The sequence below is a fragment of the Oncorhynchus tshawytscha genome, linkage group LG12 (genome assembly GCF_018296145.1).
Source record: "Oncorhynchus tshawytscha isolate Ot180627B linkage group LG12, Otsh_v2.0, whole genome shotgun sequence".
In the NCBI taxonomy this organism is placed as follows: domain Eukaryota; kingdom Metazoa; phylum Chordata; class Actinopteri; order Salmoniformes; family Salmonidae; genus Oncorhynchus; species Oncorhynchus tshawytscha.
The window spans coordinates 39,971,957-39,989,346 of record NC_056440.1 but is presented as its reverse complement, the minus strand read 5'-3'; the positions used below and the strand labels follow the sequence as shown (position 1 = coordinate 39,989,346).

The window sequence follows — 17,390 nt, the reverse complement described above, 5'->3', positions numbered from 1 at the left end:
GTCCAAATTTGCGATTTTTGGTTCCAACCGCCAGGTCTTTGTCAGACAAAGAGTAAGTGAACGGATGATCTCCGCATGTGTGGTTGCCACTGTGAAGCATGGAGGAGGAGGTGTGATTGTGTGGGGTGCTTTGCTGGTGACACTGTCAGTGATTTATTTAGAATTCAAGGCACACTTAACCAGCATGGCTACCACAGCATTCTGCAGCGATACGCCATCCCATCTGGTTTGCATCCCATCTGGCTATCATTTATTTTTCAACAGGACAATGACCCGAAGCACACTTCCAGGCTGTGTAAGGGCAATTTGACCAAGAAGGAGAGTGATGGAGTGCTGCATCAGATGACCTGGCCTCCACAATCACCCGACCTCAACCCAATTGAGATGGATTGAGATGAGTCGGACCACAGAGTGAAGGAAAAGCAGCCAACAAGTGCTCAGCATATGTGGGAACTCCTTCAAGACTGTTGGAAAAGCATTCCAGGTGAAGCTGGTTGAGAGAATGCCAAGAGTATGCAAAGCTGTCATCAAGGCAAAGGGTGGTTACTTTGAAGAATCTCAAATATAAAATATATTTTGATTTGCTTAACACTTTTTTGGTTACTACATGATTCCATATGTGTTCTTTCATAGTTTTGATGTCTTCACTATTATTCTACAATGTAGAAAATAGTAAAAATAAAGAAAACTCTTGAATCAGTAGGTGTTTTAAAACTTTTGACCGGTAAGTGTATATATTTTAGGAACTGGAGTCGGGGTCTCAACTTACTATTGAGTGATAGAATAGTAGAATACACCAGGTGTCATTTCATCAGCAGTTTTTATTTTGTTATGTCAGTCACTGACAGTCACTTAATTAGCCATGTCATCTACCAATTTTTACATTGTTAGTTAATCTAGCCAGCTATCTAAATTTATAGTAATCCTGGCCGAATACCTACCAGCTCACAAGGCCTGACCTCCAAGGAGCCCCATTGATTTTGTTAGTCATTCTAACTCAGATACAATATCGACAAGGCATAAGTCATTCCAAAATGGCTAGAATTGCAGGAAATTTGCTGTAAAACTGCTAAATGTTTCCCTCTGACTCATGGAAAATTTGGTAGAAATGCAGAAAATGTGCTTTAAAACTGCCACATTTTCTCTACGCCCCATGGCAAAATGTGTAGAATTGCAGGAAATTAACTTTCCTCTCCACCATCAACAGGGGAGCTGCTAAAATATTTTGTGCAAGGTGGGGGGCCCCCAACCAAACTTTGCTTAGGGCCCTCAAAGGCTAGAACCGGCCCTGCTTCCTGCAGGCTCCTTGTAAGTAACTATATCATAGTCGGGCATCTACTGTAGGCGCGCCCGTCCCCGCCCCGGTGGAGATGTGTCCTTCTACTGCCTTGGATAAAGTTCAGGATGTGACCAAGCGCCAGGAAAACATATGCGCACTGCCAGTCTAACGTTCACCCACAGCTTGTAGCTGTTACCTGTAGAGCAGGAGGTTAGTATTCCTATACCGACAACTGGGAAGGAGACGATTCCGGGAACTTCAGACAGAAAGATCAAACGGGAAAACGAAAATAACAATTTATTTGCTATGCGCATTCCGACCGGGAGGAACTAATTGGACAGACAGGTTGGCCTTTCATTGGGACTCCCGTGTCTACTGCTCCATCTTCTCCAGTGCTGTAAGTGCAAACAGAGGGGACATTGGACAGTGACTGCGTCAATGATGGCTGGATGTTGTATGTCGGCCGAGGAGAAGGAGAATCAGAGAATCAATCAGGAGATTGACAGGCAACTGCGGCGGGACAAGAAAGACTCGCGCAGGGAACTCAAACTGCTGCTATTAGGTGAGAGCTATCACATCTGTCAATCACACTGCTTAGTGCATAGCCACGGCTGTAGCCAGGGTCCATTACATTTGAAGAAAGTTGAAGCTCATTTACTTAATTCCTATACAATTTAAAAACGTTAAAATGCTATTTGGAGAAGAGCAAAAATGACCCCAGCCATTATCAATCATATTGGTTGCTGCAGCTTCATTCACCTCAGTCGATCTACAAACACATAGCCTATTAGCTATAGCTGCTACACATTAACTCACACTAACTGAGCACCTGGATTAAAAACTATAATTGAATATGTACAGAGGAGAAGGTATTTTATTAGCAAATGGTAAACAAATAAGTTTTTTATTTTTGCAGTTTTAGAGCAGATGTCCTGCAATTCTACACATGTTCCTATGATTTATGACATTTATGACATGTTAAGTGTGGGTCCCCTGGAGATCTGGGCCCCTGAGCAGGTGCCCTGTGTGCCCAGTCAGTAATTCATGTTAACTACAAGTTTAGATAGCTGATTTAGTTAGACTAAATAGACTAATTTATCCCCCCAACATTACTGACATGGGCTAATTGAGTGACTGTCAGTGAAGGAGATATAACAAGAGGAAAACAACGGATGTACAACCATTTTTCGAAATTGGCTACTAGGCAAAACGTGGACCACACCTGGCCATAGGTGTCAAGTCAGGTGAGGAAAGGATCAGTAGGCTAGGCTATCACAGTGATGTTAGACTATAACACATTTAATACATTAAGTAATAGGCCTATAATGTGTCCATGCTGTGCAGACATGGGAGCACATTCCTTCTTTTTTTTTAATCTCCTTTTAATTTCATTTCCTTCACCCAGACTTCACCCTCCCTCACCGGATGTGGTTGTGGTGCGCTCTGGCACTGTTCACTGAGCTTGGCACAGTTGTTCCACATTGTTCTATAATGTCAGCACTGCACAACTTCTCAACATAGCCTAGGCACTCACACTTTTTTTCTAGGCTATTAAGCATAACTTTAAAAAAAAATATTGCCAAGGCTTACTAAACAGTTGTGCTGCTCAGATAGAAGGCGCCTTTGCAACTAGCCCATTCATAGACAGCAATGTTAAACATATACCGTTGTATTTACGAACCTGTCTGCCATCCGGGGCAAATGCACCGACGCTGCCCAGAAGCTCTGTCTCAATGTCAATACGCCTCACTTGCAATACGGTTTTGGAAACATTTGGTACTGAACTTTCATATCGACGAGAAATCATTTTCAAAAAACAAAAGGTTAAATTACTACACACCTTTATAGAGTTAGAGTTAGGGTTCCTGCTCCTTAACCGTACATTATTGGGCTACTTTGCACCCAGTCGAGGTGAATGAAATTGTATTGGTGAAAAAAATGTGATGGTTTCACTTTCATTGTCAACAAATAGAATAGCTTACTTTGCTAACAACTAATAATAATTAACTGCGAAGCTTTCAATGACGAAATGTTGGTGCCTTGCCTTGGGGCGTTGGCCCACCGATGTGTTTGTAGTCGCAGGTAGCTGGTGTACCACGGTTATTTTCTCATGCAAAGTCATGCAAATACAGCTGAGAGTATCATTTCAGTTTTGCCTGATCAACGCTCCTGGAAAGTGTGCTCTAATCACACACCCGAAAGTCTAGAGTGAAAAAAAGAAGGGCTTGTAAACGCACATTCTCATATAAACAACTTTTATTTAAATGTCATAAACACTGGATATCTTGTGTTTCCGATAGATCTTCACCTGTTAAACACCACAAAACCATTATAAAAGCCATATCTTATGTTAAGAATTACATCAGAATGTATCACAGACATGTCTACAACTTGAATATCTTTGTTTGCCATAAAGCAGACCAACATAGGCCTAGTTGTGTTATAAGGAAACACCTTAGATGGTGCTCTTCTGTCCAGTGTGTGTTTGAGAAGCAGTGAAGTGTGTGAGCCACTATATGTCCCTGAAGGTGTCATTAGACCAGTGACTGCCCACAGTAAAACTCATGGGAGACATTCAGCGCATGATGAAAAGGTTGACACTGCAGGGTGTCTGGGCCAGACCTATATATGATCACCATGTGTATTGTGTAACACTTTGAACTATTGCTTGTTAGCATTGGTGAACAGAGGGCATCAGTCATCACCGCAGGCAAGGGAACTTACTTTTCACGTGAGTGTGGTTCAATGGATCCACCTCTGTTTTTACACCAGCATCTGCCTCCTCACGCTTCAGTAAGAGACTATACAGATTCTGCAGCAGGGTTTTGTGTAGGCTACTGTCCTCACACCTTAGCTCCCACAAATGAGGAAGTGGAGGTTTGTGTATCTGTTTCTGTGGTCAGGGGGGCAAGCTGGGTGGTTATGGTTATAGCTAATGCCAGTAATGCCCACAGCTGAATGCTCCTCTGAGCGGGGGAGGGGCCAGCTGGGCAGACAGATAGACAGGGAAGCGGACTGACTGGTGGTGGTAACCACAGTGGTACTACTGGTATGGTAATAACCCTATTTCACTATTACATCACTGTGTAAACCAATGGTGCATAACATATGACCGTGCACTCCAGATGAGGGCTGAAATACAATTCAATCCGTCATGGTCGCCGTAGTAAGAAAATAATAGGCTGAATCTCTTTTAGAATGTTTTTGGTTTTGGTTCAAACGAACTACTAAAAGTTGAACTTAAACCAGATAGAAACTGTAGAAATGATCATTTACCTTTGTATATATTTTCAAAATAATTCATAATTCTTTGAACTATAACCACCTGACATGTCAACTTCTAAACACGGGATGTTAAAGGGATAGTTCAAATGACAAAATGACATATTTGTTTCCTTACCCTATAAGCAGCCTATGGACAAGGTAGGCCAGAAATCCATGCTTTGGTTTAGTTTCCCTGGAGCGGGTTCCAAATGCTAATGTTTTAGCATTTGTGGCACAAATCCCATTCAAGTCATGGAACCGATATTAGCATGTTCAAATCATCTATAAGTGACTTTGTTGAACTTCACAATCAAATGTAGATACTTTCTGATAATTTGAACTATCAGGCAAACACACAGGCAACTTTTAAAATTGCACTGTAAAGTTACAGAATAGATGTCCCAAATTCTATACATATCTGAGAGGATTGGACAGGTGTAAGCAATACAACATCATTTCTAGTAGCCTATTAGAGGGCAAGTTGGAGCTACTGTCATATCGCTTAAACCTGTCACATCCTCTCAGATCGCGACAATTGTCTAGGGGGTAGGGACTAGGGGTTGTTTCTGGACAGTACCCTTAAATCTCCTGCCTGCTTCTCCAAACATTGCTATGAAATCTTAACCTTTGACGCTTGTCTCTCTGTTGAGACTGCCTGGCTGACTGACTGAATCAAATTCAGCACCATGCCTTCACATCCTATATTAGAGATTCAGTCAGAGAAAATGTTACAGTGATGTGCTCAAACATACAGTGCATTCGGAAAGTATTCAGACCCCTTGACTTTTTCAACATTTTGTTACGTTACAGCCTTATTCTAAAATGTATTAAATAGTTTGTTTTTCCCATCATAAATCTGCACACAATAGCCCATAATGACAAAGCAAAATCAGGTTTTCCGAAATGTTTGCAGAAAAAAAAAGAATTATCACGTTTACATAGGTATTCTGACCATTTACTCAGTGCTTTGTTGAAGCACCTTTGGCAGCGATTACAGCCTCAAGTCTTCTTGGGTATGACGCTACAAGCTTGGCACACCTGAATTTAGGAAGTTTCTCCCATTCTTCTCTGCAGATCCTCTCAAGCTCTGTCAGGTTGGAAGGGGAATGTCGCTGCACAGCTATTTTCAGGCCTCTCCAGAGATGTTCGATCGGGTTCAAGTCCGGGCTCTGGCTGGGCCACTCAAGGACATTCAGAGACTTGTCCCCAAGCCACTCCTGCATTGTCTTGGCTGTGTGCTTAGGGTCGTTGTCCTGTTGGAAGGTGAACCTTCACCCCACCCAGTCTGAGGTCCTGAGCACTCTGGAGCAGTTTTCATCAAAGATCTCTCTGTACTTTTCTTTCGTACCCTCAATCTCCCAGTCCCTGCCGTTGAAAAACATTCCCACAGCATGATGCTTTCACCTTTATTTAACCAGGTAGGCCAGTTGATAACAAGTTCTCATTTACAACTGCGACCTGGCCATGATAAAGCAAAGCAGTGCGACAAAAACAACAACACAGAGTTACACATAAACAAGCGTACAGTCAATAACACAATAGAAAAATCTATGTACAGTGTGTGCAAATGTAGACGAGTAGGGAGGTAAGGCAATAAATACAGTGGGGCAAAAAAGTATTTAGTCAGCCACCAATTGTGCAAGTTCTCCCACTTGAAAAGATGAGAGAGGCTTGTAATTTTCATCATAGGTACGCTTCAACTATGACAGACAAAATGAGAAAAAAATCCAGAGAATCACATTTTTAATGATTTTTAAGGAATTTATTTGCAAATTATGGTGGAAAATAAGTATTTGATCAATAACAAAAGTTTATCTCAATACTTTGTTATATACCTTTTGTTGGCAATGACAGAGGTCAAACGTTTTCTGTAAGTCTTCACAAGGTTTTCACACACTGTTACTGGTATTTTGGCCCATTCCTCCATGCAGATCTCCTCTAGAGCAGTGATGTTTTGGGGCTGTTGCTGGGCAACACGGACTTTCAACTCCCTCCAAAGATTTTCTATGGGGTTGAGATCTGGAGACTGGCTAGGCCACTCCAGGACCTTGAAATGCTTCTTACGAAGCCACTCCTTCGTTGCCCGGGCGGTGTGTTTGGGGTCATTGTCATGCTGAAAGACCCAGCCACGTTTCATCTTCAATGCACTTGCTGATGGAAGGAGGTTTTCACTCAAAATCTCACGATACATGGACCCATTCATTCTTTCCTTTACACGGATCAGTCGTCCTAGCCCCTTTGCAGAAAAACAGCCCTAAAGCATGATGTTTCCACCCCCATGCTTCACAGTAGGTATGGTGTTCTTTGGATGCAACTCAGCATGCTTTGTCCTCCAAACACGACGAGTTGAGGTTTTACCAAAAAGTTATATTTTGGTTTCATCTGACCATATGACATTCTCCCAATCTTCTTCTGGATCATCCAAATGCTCTCTAGCAAACTTCAGACGGGCCTGGACATGTACTTAAGCAGGGGGACACGTCTGGCACTGCAGGATTTGAGTCCCTGGCGGCGTAGTGTGTTACTGATGGTAGGCTTTGTTACTTTGGTCCCAGCTCTCTGCAGGTCCTTCACTAGGTTCCCCCGTGTGGTTCTGGGATTTTTGCTCACCGTTCTTGTGATCATTTTGACCCCATGGGGTGATTTTGCGTGGAGCCCCAGATCGAGGGAGATTATCAGGGGTCTTGTATGTCTTCCATTTCCTAATAATTGCTCCCACAGTTGATTTCTTCAAACCAAGCTGCTTACCTATTACAGATTCAGTCTTCCCAGCCTGGTGCAGGTCTACAATTTTGTTTCTGGTGTCCTTTGACAGCTCTTTGGTCTTGGCCATAGTGGAGTTTGGAGTTTGACTGTTTGAGGTTGTGGATAGGTGTCTTTTATACTGATAACAAGTTAAAACAGGTGCCATTAATACAGGTAACGAGTGGAGGACAGAGGAGCCTCTTAAAGAAGAAGTTACAGGTCTGTGAGAGCCAGAAATCTTGCTTGTTTGTAGGTGACCAAATACTTATTTTCCACCATAATTTGCAAATAAATTCATTAAAAGTCCTACAATGTGATTTTCTGGATTTTTTTCCTCATTTTGTCTGTCATAGTTGAACTGTACCTATGATGAAAATTACAGGCCTCTCTCATCTTTTTAAGTCGGAGAACATGCACAATTGGTGGCTGACTAAATACTTTTTTGCCCCACTGTACGCCATAGAGGAAACATAATTACAATTTAGCATTAACACTCTATCTGAGAAGTAGTTGGTGAACCAGGCGAGGCAGTCATTTAAGAAGCCAAGGCTATTGAGTCTGCCGATAAGAATGCAGTGATTGACAGAGTCGAAAGCCTTGGCGAGGTCAATGAAGACGGCTGCACAGTACTGTCTTTTATCGACCTTGAGTGTGACTGAGGTACACCCATGACCAGCTCGGAAACCAAATTGCATAGTGGAGAAGGTACGTTGGGAATCTAAGTGTTCGGTGATCTGTTTGTTAACTTGGCTTTCGAAGATTTTAAATATAACAGTTTGTAACAGTAATATAACAGTTTGTGATTTTGCAGCTCTTTCAGAACATAAGCTGTCTGGATTTTGGTGAAGGAGATGGTGCCAGGTTTGGACACTGCTAACAAACCTCCATTATTGACCATAGGGATGGTGCCAGGTTTCCTCCAGACGTGATGCTTGGCATTCAGGCTAATGAGTTCAATCTTGGATTCATCAGATCAGAGAATCTTGTTTCTTATGGTCAGAGTCCTTTAGGTGCCTTTTGGCAAACTTAAAGTGGTCTGTCATGTGCCTTTTACTGAGGAGTGACTTCCGTCTGGCCACCCTACAATAACGGCCCGATTGGTGGAGTGCTGCAGGGATGGTTGTCCTTCTGGAAGGTTCTGCCATCTCCACAGAGGAACTCTGGAGATGACCAAAGCCCTCCTCCCCCGATTGCTCAGTTTGGCCGGGCGGCCAGCTCTAGGAAGAGTCTTGGTGGTTCCAAATGTCTTTCATTTAAGAATGATGGAGGCCACTGTGTTCTTGGGGACCTTCAATGCTGCAGAAATGTTTTGGTCCCCTTCCTCAACACACTCCTGTCTCTGAGCTTTACAGACAATTCCTTGGACCTCATGGCTTGCTTTTGCTCTGACATGCACTGTCAACTATGGGACCTTATACAGACAGGTGTCTACCTTTCCAATTCCTGTCCAATTAAATGAATTTACCACAGGTGGACTCCAATAAAGTTGTAAAAACATCTCAAGGATGATCAATGAAAACGAGATGCACCTGAGCTCAATTTCAAGTCTCATAGAAAAGTCTGTAAATAAGGTTTTTCTTATTTTTTTAAAACCTGTTTTCACTTTGTCATTATGGAGTATTGTGTGTAGATTGTTGAGGGAAACAATGAATTGAATCCATTTTAGAATGAAGCTGTGACGAAACAAAATGTGGAAAAAGGGAAGGGGTCTGAATACTTTCTGAATGCACTGTACATATTTGTTGAACCAGCTCAGGCTGGTAGTGTGTGAGGACGTGGTGTTCTTGCAGCAGGACTCAGAGAGGAATGCTAGCAGCGAGAGTGTGTGATGGGGTCTGCAGAGAGGAGCTGAGAGAGCCGATAAACATGTCCAAACAACCACAGACAGAACCTCCGACAGTCTACAGAGCATCACCCTCACACCACACACACACTTCTCTTTGCCCAACAGATTGGCCATTACAGTAACACACACGCACGCAAGATCGTTCACACGCACAAATGTAGGTTCTTATGCAGCCCATTTTTTTGCCTGACGACTCATTCTGAATTTTATTCTTCTGCTCTAGCAATCACTCCATAAGAAAGGCTAGTGGGTGTGGCGTTTGTGGATGGGTAGTCAGGCTAGCCCTTTTTAACTGTAGGTCCAACTGTTAGTTTACACACTGTTAGTTTACACACGCTGGGTAGCCAAATAATTACCAACTTTATCTTCCTGGTGTTCATTTTTTTTGACTCAAGAATCATGAATCATTGAGAGTGAACCGTTTCCAGTATAATTCATCATCAACAATCATCTACTATATATTTTTGAAGTCAATGGCCAATAGAAATGGTCAAATCAAGGGTTTTCTGCATGGATGGGATGCTGCATGTATACTGAACAAAAATATAAACGCAACATGCAACAATTTCTAAGATTTACAGTTCATATAAGGAAATCAGTCAATTTAAATAAATAAATTAGGCCCTAATCTAAGTATTTCACATGATTGGGAATACAACCATGCACCTGTTGGTCACAGATACCTTTAAAAAAAAGGTAGGTTGTGGATCAGAACACCAGTCAGTATCTGGTGTGACCACCATTTGCCTCATGCAGCACGACACATCTCCTTTGCATAAAGGTAGATCAGGCTGTTGATTGTGGCCTGTGGAATGTTGTTGCTGGATATTGGCGGGAACTGGAACACACTGTCGTATACATCAATCCAGGGCATCCAAAACATGCTCATGTCTGGTGAGTATACAGGCCATGGAAGAACTGGGACATTTTTAAAACATGAGGTGATGGCGGCCGATGAATGGCACGACAATGGACCTCAGGATCTCTGTGTCACGGTATCTCTGTGCATTCAAATTGCCATCGCTAAAATGCAATTGTGTTCGTTGTCCGTAGCTTATGCATGACCTTACCATAACCGCATTGCCTCCATGGGGCAACCTGTTCACAACGTTGACATCAGCGAACCACTCACCCACACGACACCATAACACCTTGTCTGCCATCTGTCCGGTACAGTTGAAATCCATGAAGAGCACACTTCTCCAGCGTCCCAGTGGTCATTGAAGGTGAGCATTTGGCCAGTAAAGTCGGTTACGATGCCAAACTGCAGTCAGGTCAAGACCCTGGTGAGGACGACGAGCACGCAGATGAGCTTCCCTGAGATGGTTTCTGACTTATGGTAGAGAAATTAACATTGAATTGTCTGGCAACAGCTCTGGTGGACATTCCTGCAGCCAGCATGTCAATTGCACACTCCCTCAACTTGAGACATCTGTGGAATTATGTTGTGAGACAAAAACTGTACATTTTTTGTGGTCTTTTATTGTCCCCAACACAAGGTGCACCTCTGTAACGATCATGCTGTTTAATCAGCTTCTTGATATGCCACACCTGTCAGGTGGATGGATTATCTTTACAGAGAATACATGCTCACTAAAAGGGATGTAAACAAATTTCTGCACAACATTTGACAGAAATATGTTTTTTGTGCAAGTGGAACATTTCTGGGATCTGTTATCTCAGCTCATGAAACATGGGACCAAGACTTTACATGTTGCGTTTATATTTTGCTTGGTATAAGTGTAACTGTCATGAGGGGAACTAGGGGAGTTTTGTGGTAAGGACGGGGAGAGCAATGTACACTAGAATAAAAACGTATTCAACTGGAAATCATAAAGTTCTTCAATGATGGGTGGTGGGCTTTGTGTTATATTATATTTTTAAAAGTAGGGGTCTGAAAGAATGCATAATTACTGTAAGCATAAAATAGGTGTATAGGCCTATAGCTAAATCATGTTCTGTTCTCTGTGTGAAGGTCCTAATGGATGGAATTAAGTTGGTATATTAATATAACTCTTGTATTGATTTGGAAAACTGACGTAACTTTCTAATCTCAATGGCAAAAGGATGGATCAACCCTCACCAGTACAGTGTTTAAAATATAATTCAATGGAACATTGATATTGTATCTCTATGGTTTAATAGATCATGAGGGTAAGTGTAAATACCAGCTCCCCCTCTGACTGCTTTGGACAGTTGTACATGCTAACTCTCCCTTTTGATTGGTCAACTTAATATTCACAAGTGCCTGTGACCTCTTTGATTGGTCATGGTCAGGCACAAGTCCCTGCCCATTATGTCTGATTGATGGATGGATCTGTCGGCTTATTGAGGACATGTTTTCATGTTGTTCTCATTAGAATATTGACTGGCTAACTTTTGAAAGTCAAATTCATTCAAATTTGTCAAAGCCTATGTACAGATGTCTGCAAATACAGTTTCCTTAGCAACAACTTACTTATTTGTTTTTAGTCTCTTGGAAACCCTCCATCTCAACTCTCACACGTACAAACACTGCAAGAAGCATTTTTGAAGACCACTTCCATTGTCCTCCAAGAGTAGCTTAATGTTTGGCTGGAAGGTGGGTGTGTGTTTGAGTGAGGTGCGTTGGATTCACAAGCGGCTAGAGACAGAGGAGACCCAGCAACAGAGGAACGTTTGTTCTGAATCTGTTGGTGTCTGGTGTGTTGTTGGCAGCATTTATTCCTATGCTGACATGTTTAAATCCTGAGGGGCTTCAGGAACTGTGACTAAATTGTGGTCAGGAATGAGCCCGTCTTTGACTTCCTCTCAGAAACGACGCAAAACAGTTTACAGAACGAGAGAAGACTGTTAACCAGCTGGCCCCCTCTTTATACAGCACACTTCTCAAGAACAAGCTTCTCTCCTCTCCCCATCCCCCTTTCTCGCCTCTCTTTCCTTTTTTTCGTCTCTTTTTCACCTCGGCCTATCCAGGTCAATTCCTCTTCAAGAGAAGCTAACAATCTGGTGGCAACAAGAGTTTAATACATGCTCCGTTACAGCTCTTCAATGGAAGCACTTCCCTGTTTTGGGTCTATGAGTGTCTTCACATAATATATTTTTGATCAAGGTCACTATTCTATTCATCAATGAATCTGTCAATCATTTATGGCCTCGGAGCAGTTCACTTAATATGTGTTGCTGTTGCCCGACTCATTAGATAATGTGTGTGTGTGTGTGTGTGTGTATCAGTGCTGTGATTGGGGGATGAGGCTCAACCTAATCCTGCCATAGTGCTGATATAATGTGTCCAGATTAATATTTTCAGAGGCACAGAAACAAAAACACAGCTGGGAGTGAAGGCTGCCGTGCTGCTAGAGCACTGCTGCTGGGATACATACAAAGGACAGAGGCCCTGGCTCTAAGGTCTCCTTGTCAACTAGACACACACACTGCTCATTGTTCTTACAGTAGCAGGGTGGATGGATGGTTTTTTCAGTGTGTGTTTACATCCTGGTGTGGTTGTTTGTGATAGAGTTAACCGCGGGTGATTCATAGAGCAGCGGAGGTGGGGTTACACAGTCACAGGCTCTGCTGTTCTATCTGCTGGACACGCATTGCTCTCCTGGCCCTATCCTCTTCCCTGGGCCCTACTCTCCTGGCCCTCTCCTCTTCCCTGGGCCCTACTCTCCTGGCCCTCTCCTCTTCCCTGGACCCTACTCATTCCCTCTGCAGCAGTAGTAGCATTTACTGGCAACTCACTGCAGACCACGTTGAGTTTTTACCTGTGACTTCAGCGGACCTGGAATTCTTATATGTTTTGTAGACTTTATTGAGACAGTTATGATGAATGAATGAGAAAGGGAGACGGGCCATTGGGAAGGGGGGACAGGGAGATCAAACCCCTGTCTCCGGTGGGGAGAGGTACACACTGTATCTAGAGCCAGGAGCTTTACCACTAGACCACGTGCTCTGCACTGCTCTAGTGCAGGTCCTGTTGGATAATGAGATGGAGTACTTTGGCTTTTGATATGTCGCTGTTGGTGGACCAGGTGCTGAGCGTATCTAGTTGCTTCTGCATTGTTGATGGTTGCTGCAGCTTGCTTGTTTCAAGTCTATTCATGTCACTGACATATTTACACACAGGGTCGGCAGCCTTTTATGCAGCGTCATTGATGAGGGCAAGGAGTAAGACTGGGCCAAATAGAGTGCCTTGGGGAACACCACATGTAAGGGGCTGAATTGTGATCAACCGTGTCTCTTTCCTCCCTCCTTTCTGTCAGGTACTGGAGAGAGTGGGAAGAGCACCTTCATTAAACAGATGAGAATCATCCATGGGGCCGGCTACTCAGAGGAGGACAAGCGCGGCTTCACCAAGCTGGTGTACCAGAACATCTTCACTGCCATGCAGTCCATGATCCGCGCCATGGAGACCCTCAACATCCCCTACTCTGAGGCCCAGAATAAGGCAAGAATCCCAGCAACATTACACTTCAGCCCTACCTCAGTACTGGCTGATCACGGAGCCAAAGACTTTCGTTTTCCTTTGTGAAGTGTTTTAAAGCATTTTCCATTGCGTGCCCCAAGGAACACAACCCAACCATCTTGTTTGCTCCCTCCCTCCCAGGGCTATGCCAGCATGTTGAGTGAGGTGGAGGTGGACATGGTGAATGATCTGGAGAGAGGCCATGTGGACGCCATCAGGAGCCTGTGGATGGACAGTGGAGTGCAGGAGTGCTACGACCGTCGCAGGGAGTACCAGCTTTCTGACTCCGCCAAATAGTGAGTAGACTGAGGTCATAGGGCCAGGAGTTTTTCTTGAACTGGTCATGATCAGGAAAACCACAGGTCAGGTAACTTGGCCTTAGCCAAAGACATGTCTATCGCCAAAAAGTAAAGACACTATAACATAAGACTGCGAAGCCATAAAAAATGTTAAGCGGTTGCTTCCAGTCCTGTTGTGTTGAGGGTTAATAGGCCTCCACTGAGTTTGTGGATTGGACAGGCTTCAAGGATGTAGTGCATGGTTTACTCCACCCCACAGGCACATAAGGAATAAAAGCTCCCTATCGGTGGAGGTTTGGCGAGGCATGGGCCGTGGCCAGTCTTTAACCTATTGAGGGTGGACGACTCCTTCCTGGGGAGGTTGAGACCAGGGGGCTGTTGTGTGTGGGTCATGATGCGGTGCTTATTTGTCAGGTCCAGTGACTCCCACTCTTGTGTCCAGGTGAGATTTGTGTTGAAGTCATCAGTGGGTGCGTCTTTACAAATTGGAGCGTCAGGTGTGGGGCATTGAAGACTATTTCAATCATTTTGTGGGTAGTTTCGAGTCTTGGGTGTATGGGGGGTGACGTTTGTCAGGACAGGGAGTCAGAAAAGCGGATAGATCGTATTGTGTCAGTGATGATGCGCGTGGCGGCGTTTAGGTGGGTCAACTCTGTGTGCGTGTGACAACCTTGACCAGACAGGTGCACAGTACTCTGCCATTCAATGACCCTTAAAGATGAAATCTGTGCTGCTGCAATGTTTTCCCTGCATGCCCTAGAAGGAACTAAATCAATATTCATACTGGAATGTGAATATGCTGCCAACAAGCCCTGTTTAATTACATGGACAATATTTGGACTCTAGCTGGGTTTTCTTCAGCGTATACCAATGTAAATTGTGTGTATCATTGGTTGTGGCATCATTGTTCTTTTCTCTTGGCGAGCACACATCATTCCCTTAAACGTTTTCTTCATGTGTTGTTCAGTTATCTGAGTGACATGGACAGGATCGCAGAGCCCTCCTACCTGCCCACCCAGCAGGACATCCTGAGGGTCCGAGTACCTACAACAGGCATCATCGAGTACCCCTTCGACATGGAAAACGTCATCTTCAGGTGAGGGACACTTTGGTTCTCCAATCGCCACTGAGTGTCCTACATACGAGAAACACTACACTATTTCCTGTCTGTGTCATGAAAAGTTGCACGGGCAGTTCCAAATCAGAAAGGGGTGTGTTTACATGGGAGTGGATAGAGAATGTTTTCATGGTCATCACTCCAAGTTTAGCAAGATCCCAACTTCAGCGTTAGCCATCCTGCTACAGAGCTTTTTTGTTGAGGATGCGCGCGCGTCACTCAAATGAGAAGTTTGCTTGTAAACAACAAATATGTCTGTCTATTGGTATACAATAAGCAGCACTCCAAACATTGGCTTGTTGTGACAGGATGGTGGACGTGGGGGGTCAGAGGTCAGAGAGGAGAAAGTGGATCCACTGCTTTGAGAACGTCACATCCATCATCTTCTTGGTGGCGCTTAGTGAGTACGACCAGGTGCTGGCTGAGTGTGACAATGAGGTGAGCTCCCGTCAGTCAGAGCACGGTCACGGGCCTTTGCCTGATACACTTGAAGGCCGCATTCGTTGAGCTAACATGCTGTCGTGTAAAATTGATGAGTAAAATAAGCTATTAAGTCAAATGTACCTCACATTAAAATGCACAAGTTAAATGGATCTCACAAATTAGATGAGTATGGACCATCATATCCACTTACTGTACGTGCATCAACTTCCCCTAGAACCGCATGGAAGAGAGCAAAGCCCTCTTCAAGACCATCATCACATACCCCTGGTTCCAGCGCTCTTCTGTAATCCTTTTCCTCAACAAAACTGACATCCTCGAGGAGAAGATCACACACTCCCACCTTGTCAACTACTTCCCAGAATACACCGGTAAGCTCTAGTAGTGTTTGTGTGTTGTGTGTGACCGCTATTCTTATGTGTATAGTAAGTAAACACATTACTTAACACACACTTGACCAACCTGGTATCAAACCCAGGCTGCCACATGACTCAAAAACATGTTAGCCCACTGAGCTAAAGCCTAGGCATTCGTTCTGGGAGCTAACACATTTTCAAGTCTCAGGCAAGGTTACGCATCACAAGTGTAGTTCATCGAACCTCCTATAGGTACACACGCCATAACTAAAGCTCTTGTTTCCAGGGCCACAGAATGACCCTAAAGCAGCCAGGGAGTTCATCCTGAAGATGTACCAGGAGCAGAACCCAGACCGAGAAAAGACTGTCTACTCCCACTTCACCTGTGCCACCGACACAGAGAACATCCGCTTTGTCTTTGTTGCTGTCAAAGACACCATCCTCAGACACAACCTCAAGGAGTTCAACCTGGTTTAGAGGAGAGCTAGGGCTTATGCAAGGTTAGGAGACATCTAGACTGGTCCGAGATGATGTGCTTCAGCCAACTTCTCTATCGTTGACATGAGTTGGTTAAAGCACATACAGATCTGGGATCTGGCTAGGCGACCTGAGAGTAGATGTATATGGTTAGGTTGGAAGGTCAGATTGATGTGATAGAAGGATATGCTCAGACTGCCAGATTTGTAGTGCTGTTTTTCTGTCCAGGGTGCCTCTTAGGTTGAGCATCTATACCAAGAGAAAAGCTCCTCTAGATAACTTTTCAAAAGGATGAAAATTCTACTCATATGTATAGTGACAGGGATGCCAACATTACGTTTTAAGTAAAATAGATTTTTATTGTATGGTCGTTGTACCAAAAATTTTTTTTTTTTTTCCATGAAATGGACGACTTTAATTTATTTGTTGTGGAGTTAGCAGAGGAAGGAGTTAAAGTATAGCACCTTTTGATTGATATAAAAATGAACTGTGTTAAGCTGATGTATCTAGCAATTACGTACAACACTCCTCAGGATGTCTTTCCTTGAGCAGTAGTGTGATAGTGACGACAGTGAGAGTGCAAGTGAAATTGTGGATTCAGTCCTTGTCCAAGTCTTTTACTTGCTTAAATGTGAGCAACACTTGGCCGCAAAAATGCAATGTTTTCATACAGATACTGTATTTATGTACTCCGTCATATATCTAAACAGTGAAGACGTACATATTTTAGCCAAGTAATCAGTCTAAAGTGCCTTGTTTGTGAGAGGAATAACAGAATAATTCCAGTGAACTATAGACACATTTACCAGAGACCTTCATTTAGGTGCAAATCCTTACTTCCACTTGATTCAAATTTTCAGTTGTTGTCAATGGGAAACTAAGTGAAAATTCAAATTTGAAGTGGGAGTTAGGATTCACCCCGAAGTGCATAAACATGAATAGGTATTCCTAACAACCGATTTTTGGTCATGAAAGAATTCTCCATTCATAGATTATGACCATTTACTTACTTAATATGTGCATTAAGTCATTTCTACATTGTTACATTTCAATAAATTGTTAGTCAAATTTACAATTTTTATTGGTGCGTCTCAGATTAAAAAGTGTCAAGCAGAACTT

At 43.4% G+C, this 17,390-nt stretch overlaps 2 protein-coding genes across 2 annotated transcripts in view; one reads left to right on the top strand and one right to left on the bottom strand.

Moving 5' to 3' along the window:
* The first annotated feature begins 1,365 nt into the window (after nucleotides 1–1,365).
* LOC112263267 (guanine nucleotide-binding protein subunit alpha-14) lies at nucleotides 1,366–17,352 on the top strand. Its single transcript, XM_024439351.2, has 7 exons — nucleotides 1,366–1,841; nucleotides 13,379–13,563; nucleotides 13,723–13,877; nucleotides 14,848–14,976; nucleotides 15,306–15,435; nucleotides 15,656–15,809; nucleotides 16,081–17,352. The coding sequence occupies exons 1-7, from the start codon at nucleotides 1,718–1,720 to the stop codon at nucleotides 16,269–16,271; spliced, it is 1,068 nt and encodes a 355-aa protein (XP_024295119.1). The 5' UTR covers nucleotides 1,366–1,717; the 3' UTR covers nucleotides 16,272–17,352.
* Nucleotides 16,099–17,390, bottom strand: part of vps13a (vacuolar protein sorting 13 homolog A) — a 60,246-nt gene continuing 58,954 nt past the window's right edge. Inside the window, exon 71 of the transcript XR_002955469.2 lies at nucleotides 16,099–16,177. The gene's annotated coding sequence lies outside the window, so the exon portion shown is untranslated. The remainder of the gene's footprint in view (nucleotides 16,178–17,390) is intronic.